This window comes from Panthera onca, chromosome D4 (genome assembly GCF_046562875.1).
Source record: "Panthera onca isolate mPanOnc1 chromosome D4, mPanOnc1 haplotype 2, whole genome shotgun sequence".
Taxonomy (NCBI): Eukaryota; Metazoa; Chordata; class Mammalia; order Carnivora; family Felidae; genus Panthera; species Panthera onca.
This window is the reverse complement of record NC_138351.1, coordinates 66942980-66955228: the sequence shown is the minus strand read 5'-3', so window position 1 is coordinate 66955228 and position 12249 is coordinate 66942980. Positions and strand designations below refer to the sequence as shown.

General features: G+C 40.6%; 1 protein-coding gene across 3 annotated transcripts in view; it reads left to right on the top strand.

Moving 5' to 3' along the window:
- Window positions 1-12249, top strand: part of ABCA1 (ATP binding cassette subfamily A member 1) — a 133462-nt gene that overhangs the window by 117224 nt on the left and 3989 nt on the right. For all 3 annotated transcript variants that reach the window (XM_078436624.2, XM_078436623.2, XM_078436625.2), the window contains exons 38-49: window positions 320-435; window positions 532-676; window positions 2202-2325; window positions 3378-3507; window positions 3779-3899; window positions 5131-5193; window positions 6055-6161; window positions 8573-8714; window positions 9134-9268; window positions 10225-10328; window positions 11007-11099; window positions 11748-11991. In XM_078436624.2, coding sequence (XP_078292750.1) covers window positions 320-435; window positions 532-676; window positions 2202-2325; window positions 3378-3507; window positions 3779-3899; window positions 5131-5193; window positions 6055-6161; window positions 8573-8714; window positions 9134-9268; window positions 10225-10328; window positions 11007-11099; window positions 11748-11991 — 1524 coding nt within the window. The remainder of the gene's footprint in view (window positions 1-319; window positions 436-531; window positions 677-2201; window positions 2326-3377; window positions 3508-3778; window positions 3900-5130; window positions 5194-6054; window positions 6162-8572; window positions 8715-9133; window positions 9269-10224; window positions 10329-11006; window positions 11100-11747; window positions 11992-12249) is intronic.

Here is a 12249-nt window from a genome sequence, read left to right as displayed (position 1 = left end):
AAGCTTATTTGCTGCTGTGAAATTGTAATTACTCTGACTGGGAATCCATTGTTCAGTATAAGTTTACTGAGCGTGACACCTTGGCTTAGCTGTTGGAAAGACAGAAAGGGCATGCAGTTTATAAAATCAGCCAAGGGTAAAATGCTTGTCAAAATGTATTGTCCGATATTTTGATTAATGCTTTATGTGGCTTCATTAATTCAAAGTTATTCTCCCAATATGTTTATCTGCCCTTTCTTGTCCTGTGATGGTGAAGACTTGAGATGTGTTGTGTCTCTGACTCAGGGGTGAACCTTATTTCTTTGCTTTTCACTTTTAGTGCAACTATGTGGTCCCTGCCACGCTGGTCATTATCATCTTCATCTGCTTCCAGCAGAAGTCTTATGTGTCCTCTACCAACCTGCCTGTGCTAGCCCTTCTACTTTTGCTGTATGGGTAAGGCACCTGTGGATGGGGGTAAGGCATATAGTGCCCAGTTTCTGAGGGAAGGCAGGGGATACCCAGTGGACATTTGTCTTTGTGCCTCACCAGGTGGTCGATCACACCTCTCATGTACCCAGCCTCCTTCGTGTTCAAGATCCCCAGCACAGCCTACGTGGTCCTCACCAGCGTGAACCTCTTCATTGGGATCAACGGCAGCGTGGCCACTTTTGTGCTGGAGCTATTCACCAACAATGTGAGTCTGCTGAAAGAGCAGCTCTTGTGGGGACAAGCATCTCTGTGAGCCAGAGGACAGCATGGAATAATGATCTAATGCTACTTGTCTGTGGTGTTGACCCCGCTGACCACTCCATCCTTTTTCAGATTCTCTCCACGGCGGGTTTGAATAGCACATCTTTCTCCTCCTTTTTTTTTTTTTTATATTTCTTACTTTGATCAAACCCTTGAGTTTCCTTTGACAGGTTCTTTTGTACTCCTTTCTGTTTAAGTGTTGCGCTTCCCACTATTTGGTCCTGTGCCATCTTTGCTTTCCACTTAAGATGTTATCTCTGTGTGATGCCATTCATTCCCGAGGCTTTGACCAACCCTCTCTCCGTGTCTTACATAGTTATCTCCCGGATCTATGCCTTTAGCCCTCATTGTTCCCTGGAACTCTAGTCTCAGGTTTTCACTTGCCTAGCAGATGGCTCCAGTTAGATTATTTCTAGATGCCCCATACTTGACCTGTGCTAATCATCTTTTCTCTCAAAACCTAGTACTTCTCTTGCCATTCCCGTCCCACTGGATGGCATTCCTATCTACCCAATCACCCCAGCTGGCAGTATTATAGTCATCGTATATGCTTTTGCTTATGTCCCACATTGAACTGTTTACCTTGTCTGGTCTTCTGGTTCCAGATCTCTTTAAGGGCCCTGTCCATTCCTGTTGTTACTGTCTTTGTCCAAACACCTTAACTTAGCATGCAAGGCCTTTAGAGGTGCACAGCTCTTCCTGGCCAAATCTCACCACACCCTTTCCCAAGGCTCTGTAGTTTTAGCTGAGTTTGTTGTTGGCTTTAACCGTCCATACTCCTGTAGGCCTGACTTCTTTTATTACAGAGCCTGGTAGTATCTCACTAAGCCTTCAATACTCTGCTCAAATATGAAGCTTTCCTTACCTGCCAAGCGGGAGGCACTCTCTCTTTCTCCTGTGCTCCCCAAACCCTCAGTTCATGCCTCCAGTACTACCAGTTATGTAGTAATTTCCTCAGAGTAGAGACTGTTTATTAACCTTGGCCTCCCCTGTGCCCTAACACAGGGCATCCAGCACATGGCAACTTAATTGTTGGCTATTTGGCCACTGGCTTGATGTGTACAAGAAGGATTTTTAAAATGCCTACAAAATCCTGAAATTGAAATATTACCCAGACATGAGCAATTTGCTTTTGAAATGCTAAGCCAGTATTTTATTACGATTTGCCTCTGATTAAAAATAACTGTTTCCAAACTTTGCTCCTATTTCTACATATTCATAGCATTACTTCAATTTTTTTTTTTTTTTTTACTTCAGATTTTCTAAAGAAATTTTATTGGGTTATGTATCATCAACTATGGCTGTTACTATTGATTGGTGTCTGAATTCAAAGGGTCAGTTTGACCCCAGCGAATCCAAATTTTTCTAATCTCTCATATTTTAGATATATTTTTAGCCTAAACCACAAATGACATTCATTTGAAGAAATGACATTTCTTTCTTATTTTTTTTATTTTTTATTTTTTTAGAAACTGAATAACATCAATGATATCCTGAAGTCTGTATTCTTGATTTTCCCACATTTTTGCCTGGGACGGGGGCTCATCGACATGGTGAAAAATCAGGCAATGGCTGATGCCCTGGAAAGGTTTGGTGAGCAACAGCAGTGGCTAGAGGGTGCTTTCATGGAGATGACAGTTTTCATGGGCCTTGGGACTCTGGGCTTTGTTTTGGAAAGAGACTGGTGACTGGGCATAGGACTTCCCACCACTCAGAGGGTTCATGACAATGAAGCTGGATGTGGCGTGGATCTTTTGATGCAACATTTGTCTGCCTCTGATAGCCTTGAGAAAAGTGAGAGGGCAATTTTGGAGGTAAGGAGGTAAGGGAAATACTGACTTCATCCTGGACCCAGTGCATAAAGCCACTGGTTGGGTTTGTTAGTCACTGGAAAAGGCAAACCATAGTTATAATTGGATACAGTCCAGAGAACCAGAAGGAAGGGTACAAACTTTGGTTCTGACTACTAGCAAAGTCGTGGGTCTGCAGAGTGGCCATCTATTACCTTTTACAAAGTCTATAAAAAGGTAATTTATTGCAGCTTTTTCAATCTCTAGAGTCTTTAAAAATATTTCTCCTGTGGCCACATTACTGTTCTTCATCCACTGGCTCATATAGCTAGATGGGCCATGTTATTTAATGGACATAGAAGAGGGACTATTTTTTCTTTCTTTTCAATTAACAAGTGCACAGGAGATGTATAAGGAATGTAAGGAGTATTCCCATAAAGCCAGATGATTTAATTAGTTCAATGGGTTACATTATATGCTACTGAAAGGGGCATCTTTTTAAAGCACTCTCTAATCTTCAGTGAAACAGTTTGCTAAAATACCCTTAAAATTACCCTGGATTGTTTGCCTTTTTAAAAGGGATTTGTGGCATGTCTCATTAAAAAGGAAATATAAGATATGAAATTAGAGATCTAATACATGTTAGTTCTGAAATTCTGACTGATTACTGGGTCATAGTATATTTTCCCAAAATGCTACTCTAAATCAGACTTGAAAAGTAATCACTCCCTTACTTGTCATAGACAAGAACCATTGGTGTTTTTGGGAACATAGACAAATTTGAGCCTGAATTTGAGGAAGGGCCATGGTGTTTGGTGCCTCCATTCTGACTGGATCTCTATATTGTGTCTTCAGGGGAGAATCGTTTTGTTTCACCACTGTCTTGGGACTTAGTGGGACGAAACCTCTTCGCCATGGCTGTGGAAGGGGTGGTATTCTTCCTCATCACTGTTCTGATCCAGTACAGATTCTTCATCAGGCCCAGGTGAGCTTTTTCTCAGAACTCATGGAGCACCTGGTTGAGGGTCACAGAGGAACATGGGGAAGCGCTAGTCAGTGGTGGTTTCTTTGCATTGATCTCAAGACAATCCAACTGATTTTCCTAATGTGGGTATCCTCTAGCCCACAGCACTGCTGATCCTAAAAACTACAGAGAGTATATTTTATAGGACTTGCTTAGAAATTGGGTCTTTGTCTTGAAAGATACCTTGAAAGGTTGATTTTTTTTTTTTTTTTCTTAAAAAATTTCCCCCAAGACCTGTAAATGCAAGGCTTCCTCCATTGAATGATGAGGATGAAGATGTGAAGCGGGAAAGACAGAGAATTCTTGATGGTGGAGGACAGAATGACATCTTGGAAATCAAGGAGCTGACAAAGGTGAGACAGTACAGGCTGTAACAACTTGTATTCAGTTGTTTTCAGCTTTATATGTTGGAAACAGTCATTTTTGCTGATTTGCTTAATAAAAAGAGCATGCTTCCCCAAATATGTACATCTATACCAAGTGTCTATCTAGTATTTAATTTTATTTAAAATACACTGAGGGGACTTCTTAATGAAAGAAATCCTACTGAGAATATTTTATAATATGAAGTCTTGTTCTCAAGTATATTTGTTTTTCACACTTACACTTTTGTGTTTGTTATTAAAACATACTAAAATTGTACATCCAGTCAAAGCTGAGGTAGGAAGAATAAATGGCTGATTTTGAGAGTCATAGTCTAAAAAGCTGGTATGTCTCCATATGTCTCAGGAGGAAGGTTTGTTTCAGCCCACGCTAGGTGCCAGAATCCCAACAATTTACTTTTTTATAATATGTACAAACAATATTTGCAGTGCTTCAATGATACATTTTTACCCTGCACAGTTTAATTTTTTAAAAATCTATCAAGTAAATGAAAAATTATATTTTAATGACTAATATGTCTTTGGAGAAGGTTGATAGTAGGCACATCTGGGTGGCTCAGTCAGTTAAGTAGCCAACTGTTGATTTCTGCTTAGGTCATGATCTCAAAGGTTCTTGAGATCAAGCCCCATGTTAGGCTCTGCACTGAGAGCAAGCATGGAGCCTGCTTGAGATTCTCTCTGTCCCTCCCTCTCTCTGCCCCTCCCCCACTTGTGTGAGTGTGTGTGCACACGCGCATGTTCTTTCTCAAAATAAACATAAGGGGTGCCTGGGTGGTTCAGTTGGTTAAGTTTCCGGCTTTGGCTCAGGTCATGATCTCATAGTTCATGAGTTTGAGCCCCGCATAGGGCTTTCTGCTGACAGTGCAGAGCCTGCTTGGGATTCTCTCTCTCCCCCTCTCTCTCTGCCCCCCTCCCCCCAGAGTAAATAAACATTAAAAAATAATAAAAACAAATAAACATAAAAAGGTTGATATGAAATTAAAAATAAAAAGAAGTTCACTTTTATTTTGAGCTTCAGAGTCCTTCAGAAGCCAGTTGCTACAGAGACAGACCAAGGCTCTTAGCATATCAAAGGTGTGACTTAGTTTTACTGATGAGTCTTACTTCATGTGTATTTGGGTTATAATTCCCTCTTCCACAGTTGCTTGGGATAGCTATGATTCACCATGGCTCATGAATATGTGCACTTTGTCGGTTGCAGATCTACAGAAGAAAGAGGAAGCCTGCTGTTGACAGGATTTGCGTTGGCATTCCTCCTGGCGAGGTAAAGGCACTTTGTCTACGCTTTTCTTGTCCTTATTAATTCAAACTGTCTACCCAATCAAACAACATCTGGAAGGGTTAAAAGTGAGTTTTAAAGGCTTCTCTATTCATGTGTATGTGGAGCAATCAGTCATTGAGAAGATGGGGATCCCATTTGTCAAAAGGCTTGGGATAATGTTAGGCAATTTTAGAAAAGAATGCACGTGGGGTGGCTGCGTGGCTCAGTTGGTTAAGCATCCAACTTCAGCTCAGGTCATGATCTCACGGTTAATGAGTTTAAGCCCTGCATGGGGCTCTGTGCTGACAGCTCAGAGCCTGGAGCTTGCTTTGGATTCTGTGTCTCCTTCTCTCTCTGACCCTCCCCTGCTCATGCTTTTTGCTCTCTCCCTCTCTCTTGCTCAAGAATAAACATTAATTTTTTTTTTAATTTAAAAAGAAAGCATGCACGTCTCAAATGTGACTTTGTGATTGATTCAAGATGATGATGAAATTGAAATAGATTTTTTTTTAAGTAGGTTTTTTCCTTTATTGTTCATGTTTGTGTTCTTTTCTGCCCTTGAGCCAGATTAGATAGTGAAATGTGGTTGGTTTTTATTACTTTTCTTTTACACATGAGCTTTGGCCTCAACCTCATGATTCAAATAATATTTACAAATATGCTCAATGTGTCTCATTACAAATTATATTTAAATATCTATGTAAGTTCTTAAAACCAGAAAAAATTTGACTCTTCATCAATATTTAAGAATGGTGTTTTAGAATCATGTTATCTAAAAACCCAGTTGAGGTGACTATTTTATAAGGGTCATTTATATTCAGATGTTTAGTATTTTGCTTATATGGCTTACCCAATATGTTTCAGTGCTTTGGACTTCTGGGAGTTAATGGGGCTGGGAAATCATCAACTTTCAAGATGTTAACTGGAGATACCACGGTTACCAGAGGAGATGCTTTCCTTAACAAAAATAGGTAAGAAAAGACATAGAGTGTATTTTGCCACAAAAACTTTTTTTTACTTTATTTAAGTAAATATATTTTGATTTTTGGGGATTATAACAGTACTATGTAGTTTATAAAAATGTTGAAATACAGTGAAGTATAAAGAAAAAGATAAAAATCATCAATAATCCCACTACCTAGAGATAACCACTATTTACATTTTTTTTTCCAGTCCCCATCTGTTTTTTTTTTAAACAGCTTTATTCAGGTATAATTTATATACCATGTAGTTTGCTTTTCCTAAGAGTACAATTAAATGATTTCTAGTCAGTTTGCAAGGTTATGCACAGATCACCACAATCTAGTTTTAGAACATTCCCATCAGCCCAAATCTATGTTATATACACATATAAGTGTATTATAAAATTGACATGATACTGTATCTAGGTTTTTTAAAATTAGTTCACTGTTGGGGCGCCTGGGTGGCTCAGTCGGTTAAGCATCCGACTTCAGCTCAGGTCACGATCTCGCGGTCCGTGAGTTCGAGCCCCGCGTCGGGCTCTGTCTGGGCTGATTGCTCAGAGCCTGGAGCCTGCTTCTGATTCTGTGTCTCCCTCTGTCTCTGCCCCTCCCCCATTCATGCTCTGTCTCTCTCTGTCTCAAAAAGAAATAAAACGTCAAAAAAAATTTTTTTTTAATTAGTTTACTGTTAATGAGGCTGGTATGAATATTTCCCAATGGGTTACATATTCTACGATGTAGACTTTACATTATTACATAAAATGCTCCTCTGTACATTTACCTGTAGTTTATTTAATCAATTCCTTATTGTTGGACACTTGGTTTCTGTTTTTCACTATGTAAATATGTCCTTGTAGTCCTCTTGCAATTCCTCAGGCAAAATTCCTACTAGGTGAAAGGGTGTGTACTTGCTAAATTGTCCTCCCTAAAGAGTGTATCAATTATTGAGGCCACATTAAGCCATTCTCTCAGAATGCACAGGTGACTAAGTGATCTTTAAGGGGTACATCTCCACTTCAGAGACCAATTAGGCAATGTTACCCTGAATATTCTAAATATGTGGGGCTTCTCTGGGCTTTTTATACGGAGAGATGCGTTTGAACTTTTCTGACTATGATCCAAAGTAGCAAATACAGTTACCTCTCAACCTAATAAATACACAAAAACACATAAATAAGCATGTCTTTTAAAAAAACTGATCATGACCCACTAAATTTATTTTTGTAGCCCACTAATGGATGATGACTCACAATTTGGAAATAATGGATAGGGGGCTACTAGCCCATAAAATTGAAAGGAGCAAGGGACTTAATGTACTCATGGGTCCCCTCTTCTGTCTCATTAACATTTTTAGTAGCAGAGTAAAGGAGGTTTAAGAGAACAGAAATTCTGAAATAGCAGGCCTAAGGCTGCATACCTGCTTCCCCAGCCTTGATCCTAGTACCAGACTCCTTGGACATAAAGCAATGGCAGCAATAACTGGCCCAAATTAAGGTTTGTCACAGTGACTGGTTGTAAGAACTGGCTTAGGCAGTGCTGCTGTGAGGGCCAGGCCTCATGTCTGTGGACACCTCAGTCATAATTCTGGAAAAAGCTGGCCCTGGGAGTATTAAACAGATCTGCAAAGAGAAATGAATACTGCTGAAAGACCAAAGGCAGACACTATCCAGACGTGGCTGATGTGCGGCCATCAGACTGGATGGGGCCTGAGCTTCTCCCACATCAGGGATTCTTAACCTGAGCTTGGCTTCATGGGGCCCAAAAGCTGCTTCCACCAATAAATGTACAGTTATGTCTATAGGTACATATTTTTTTTTGTCACCAGATTTTCAGAGAGCCTGTTATAAAACAACAACAATAACAACAACAAAACACCCCAAAAACAAAACCCTTAAAAACTAGAAGGGGAATAGTGGAACCAGGGGGCCTGGACCATATTGTGGCCGAGTCAATGTATGAACAGCAGAAAGCAGAAGGAGGGAGGTCACACCCAGAGTTGCTGGGCCTCCTCTGGGTCTGAATGGCCATGAAGGAGACTTTGGAGTAACAAAGTACTTCATACATATGACTGGGACACAGAAGTCAGTCTGGGGTCGAGACTTAGTGCTGAGGTCCTGGGATCATGTGAGTGAGGTTGTTGGTAAAGATAGCACTGCATTTGGAATGGACGTGGGGATCTTGAAATGGGACTGAGCTTGCAGATTGAGGTGTTGGGAGAGCCAGGTGCAAGTGGGCAGGACAGAGGCACTGATTGCCAGTGGGGGCTGGCATCCTTGGGGCGGAAAGATTGTTCCTCGAAGCTAGTGTGCTCTCTGGTTATTTTTGTCATGTACGAGCATACTTTATAGGAACATTAGGCAAGATTATCTAATCAGAATATCTCTAGATGCTTAAAACCTCACCAGTTTTTTTCTTTGCAGTATCTTATCAAACATCCACGAAGTGCATCAGAACATGGGCTATTGCCCTCAGTTTGATGCCATCACGGAGTTACTGACTGGAAGAGAGCATGTGGAGTTCTTTGCCCTCTTGAGAGGAGTCCCAGAGAAAGAAGTTGGGAAGGTACCGTGAGCGCCAGAAAGCCAGCCTGTTCTCTTTGGCATGCTGACAGTAGACCTTACGGCTTTGACTTTCACAAATGACCATTGGCTTTAGGCTCTTCTTACTCATGGATGCAGCAATGTGAAATCCTGGCTCTTGACCCCTACTTGCAGGGTGGGAATTCATGGTGATGGTGGGGCAAGAGTGAGTGGCAGACGCATGCTGGAGGGCAGAGAGGAAGTGCTGTTCCCACCCACACAGATCCCTTCCCCCTGCTTTTGGGCTCCTTGGCACTTGCTAGGTCATGATTACAGAATCTACTCAGTGAAAAGAATTTTCCTAGTCTTTACTCAGTAAAGAGACATGACATATATAAGTATAAGAAAGCATGATAAAATTAACAAAGCAGACAAAAGTCAAAGTGCTTTTCATTACTGTAGGTTGGTGAATGGGCAATTCGAAAACTGGGCCTGGTGAAGTATGGAGAAAAATATGCTGGTAACTATAGTGGAGGCAACAAACGCAAGCTCTCAACAGCCATGGCTTTGATTGGCGGGCCTCCTGTAGTGTTTCTGGTGAGTAGGACTGTGAATGGAAAACTATTTTGGCCTGAATGGAGAACATCACTTTTTCTAAAGTCCTGTATATCCAGGGATATTGCCTGACTGGCGTGGCTAATGGCAAGCCATCCTTCTTCCAACCAGGAACAGCAGAGAAGCCTTAGAAAACCAGAGGGAAGTTTTTTTGATACACACTGGGGTGGTTTTGCTATGCCCTCACATGCTCCAAAAGAGAGATGCTCCAGAGACCTTATTTCTCTGCTGTGGAGAACCCCGACAGGTGTGACTGAGTCTTGGATATGTGATTTGACCTTTCTCCGGAACATTCTTATCATCTATGTGTTCATCCCCTATAGATGGAAATTATGGTTTCAAGATCCCCAAGGTGGCATCTGGGTCATAGTCCTTACATACAGATAGATGAAAACAGAAGATTAGACTGGACAGTGGCCCATGGCCCTTTTTCTTCTGCATTGAAGTTATTACAGGAAGAAGCCTTGGGTTAAGGCTATAATGTTATCCAGACTGTTTGGATCTGTAGTCTGTTTCTCTAAGACTAGCAAATACAATATAACAGGCTAAGCTGGAGTGAGTTAGAATAAAAAAAGAAGTAAAGTAATTTTACCCAAACCTAATACAGACTTGAATAGAAATTTCAGACAAAAGAAGTTTAGTGTATACTTGTCAGTCATGAAAAGATGATTGAAACGAAATAGGTTTTTCCTTTCCCTTTCTACTCATTTGGAGAAATTTAATTTTATTAAAAAATTCAGTGACACATTTATAAGAATGAACTGGTTACAAACAAGTATGCAGTTTATTCTGGTATATAAGGTCTGGTTCTTTGGTCCATCAAGAAATAGCCTAACTTTTAACTTCCCATTCATCTTATTTCAAAGATGCTTCTGCACTTAAATCTATCTTTGATGTGTTTTCCACAAATAATAGGACTTATTTTATTCTGATCACAGGATGAACCTACCACAGGCATGGATCCCAAAGCCCGGAGATTCCTATGGAATTGTGCCTTAAGTATTGTCAAGGAAGGGAGATCAGTAGTGCTTACATCTCATAGGTCAGTAGTGAAGACTTGGCTTGGCATCTGTGTTGTGTAATTTAAAAATTTTCTAAATAGTGGATTTGATCATTGTATAAAAATTAGAAAATACAGAAAGGCAAAGAGAAAAAGTGAAAATTACCTGAAATTGCCTCACTAGGAGATAACTATCATTAGGCTACATCTTTGCAGTTTTCTTTTGCAAATTTCTACACACGTGTGTGTGTGTGTGTGTGTGTGTGTGTGTGTGTGTGTGTCTGTGTGTCTGTGTGTCTGTGTGTGTATTTTTACAAGCAAAAATGCAAGCTTGGGGTTCTCAGATACCAGATAGATATTGTTCTTTTTCACTTAATATTTTGTAAACATTATTTCAAGTCAGTACATTTAGATGTGTCATCCTTTCTCATAGCTATGAGTTGACAGTATTCCAATAAGATATGCCCTAAAAAAAAGTTATTTAACTATTCCTCTTTTTGTAGACATTTGGACTGTTTGCATTTTTTTTTTTTTTTTTTTTACAAGGGTAAACAGTGCGGCAGTAAACTGTGTTATTGCTACATCTTCATGTATTTGGAGCAGGGTGCAATTATGCCCTAGGAAACTGAGAATGTATTTCTTTCAAATTCCCGAGGTCCTATGATGTCCTGATGGTTAGAGGAGCATCTTTCTAAAACAAAAATCTCTGTGTTCCCACAGTATGGAAGAATGTGAAGCGCTGTGCACTAGGATGGCAATTATGGTGAATGGGAGGTTCCGGTGTCTTGGCAGTGTCCAGCATCTGAAAAATAGGTAACAAAGACCATTTCCTTGGGATGATACGTACTGAGAAAGCTTGCATTCTTTTTGTGAGCATATACGTGGTGGCTCTAAAATAAAGGGAAATAAATGGAACAAAATGGTTTAGTGGAAAAAATGAGGGCTTTGAGGTCCGACAGCGCTGCATTCAAATTCTGTCTTTACCTTTCACTGGTGTGTGCTCTTGCACAAATTCCTTCACCTTCCTGAGAGCCTGTATCCTAGGAATATCTACCTTCTGGCCTTGGAAAGCACATGAAATGGGAAATTTTACACATGCTGGGATGGTTAGAGCATAGGCTTTGGAATCCAACACAAATGAGTCCACATCCTGGGCCCTAGCACTTAGGAGCTCTGTACCAGGGGAAAGTGACTAACCCCCTGGGCTTCAGTTTCTATGTAGCATCTGCCAGATTTCATATGTCCAGGTGAGGATTCAATGAAATCATATGTCTAAGGCACTCAGCATGGCACCAGAATAGGTAGTCAATAAATGGTAACTAGTTCCTTCTCTCAGGTACTTATTTCTGGGTCTGTTGTGGATCTTCCTTTCTCATGGCACCAGGTGGGCAGGGTTAAATGTTCTTATGAGAGGTTTCCTGAGGATCTTCCATTTGGTTGTTTTTTTTTTCCTGCTTTCAGGTTTGGAGATGGTTATACAATAGTTGTACGAATAGCAGGGTCCAACCCTGATCTGAAGCCTGTCCAGGAGTTCTTTGGACTTGCCTTTCCAGGAAGTGTTCTCAAAGAGAAGCACCGGAACATGCTCCAGTACCAGCTTCCATCCTCATTATCTTCCCTGGCTAGGATATTCAGCATCCTTTCCCAGAGTAAAAAGCGACTCCACATAGAAGACTACTCTGTTTCTCAGACAACACTTGACCAAGTAAGCTTTGAATGTCAAAAATAGACTGACTTTTGAGGGTAAGCGTTCCCAATCCCTGTCCCCCACTCCCATTATGGGTCCTAGAGCAGCTTTGACCATCTGAGCTTGAATTCCTGATCTACTAGCTATGCTATTTACTAACTGCTCTGAATGTGAAAAGGGAGATGATTCTACTTTAGAGGGTTATTGTGAGCATAGTAATAATAATCACAATAACTACCAATTTTTAGTCCCTACCATAGGCCAGGCCTTTTGCCA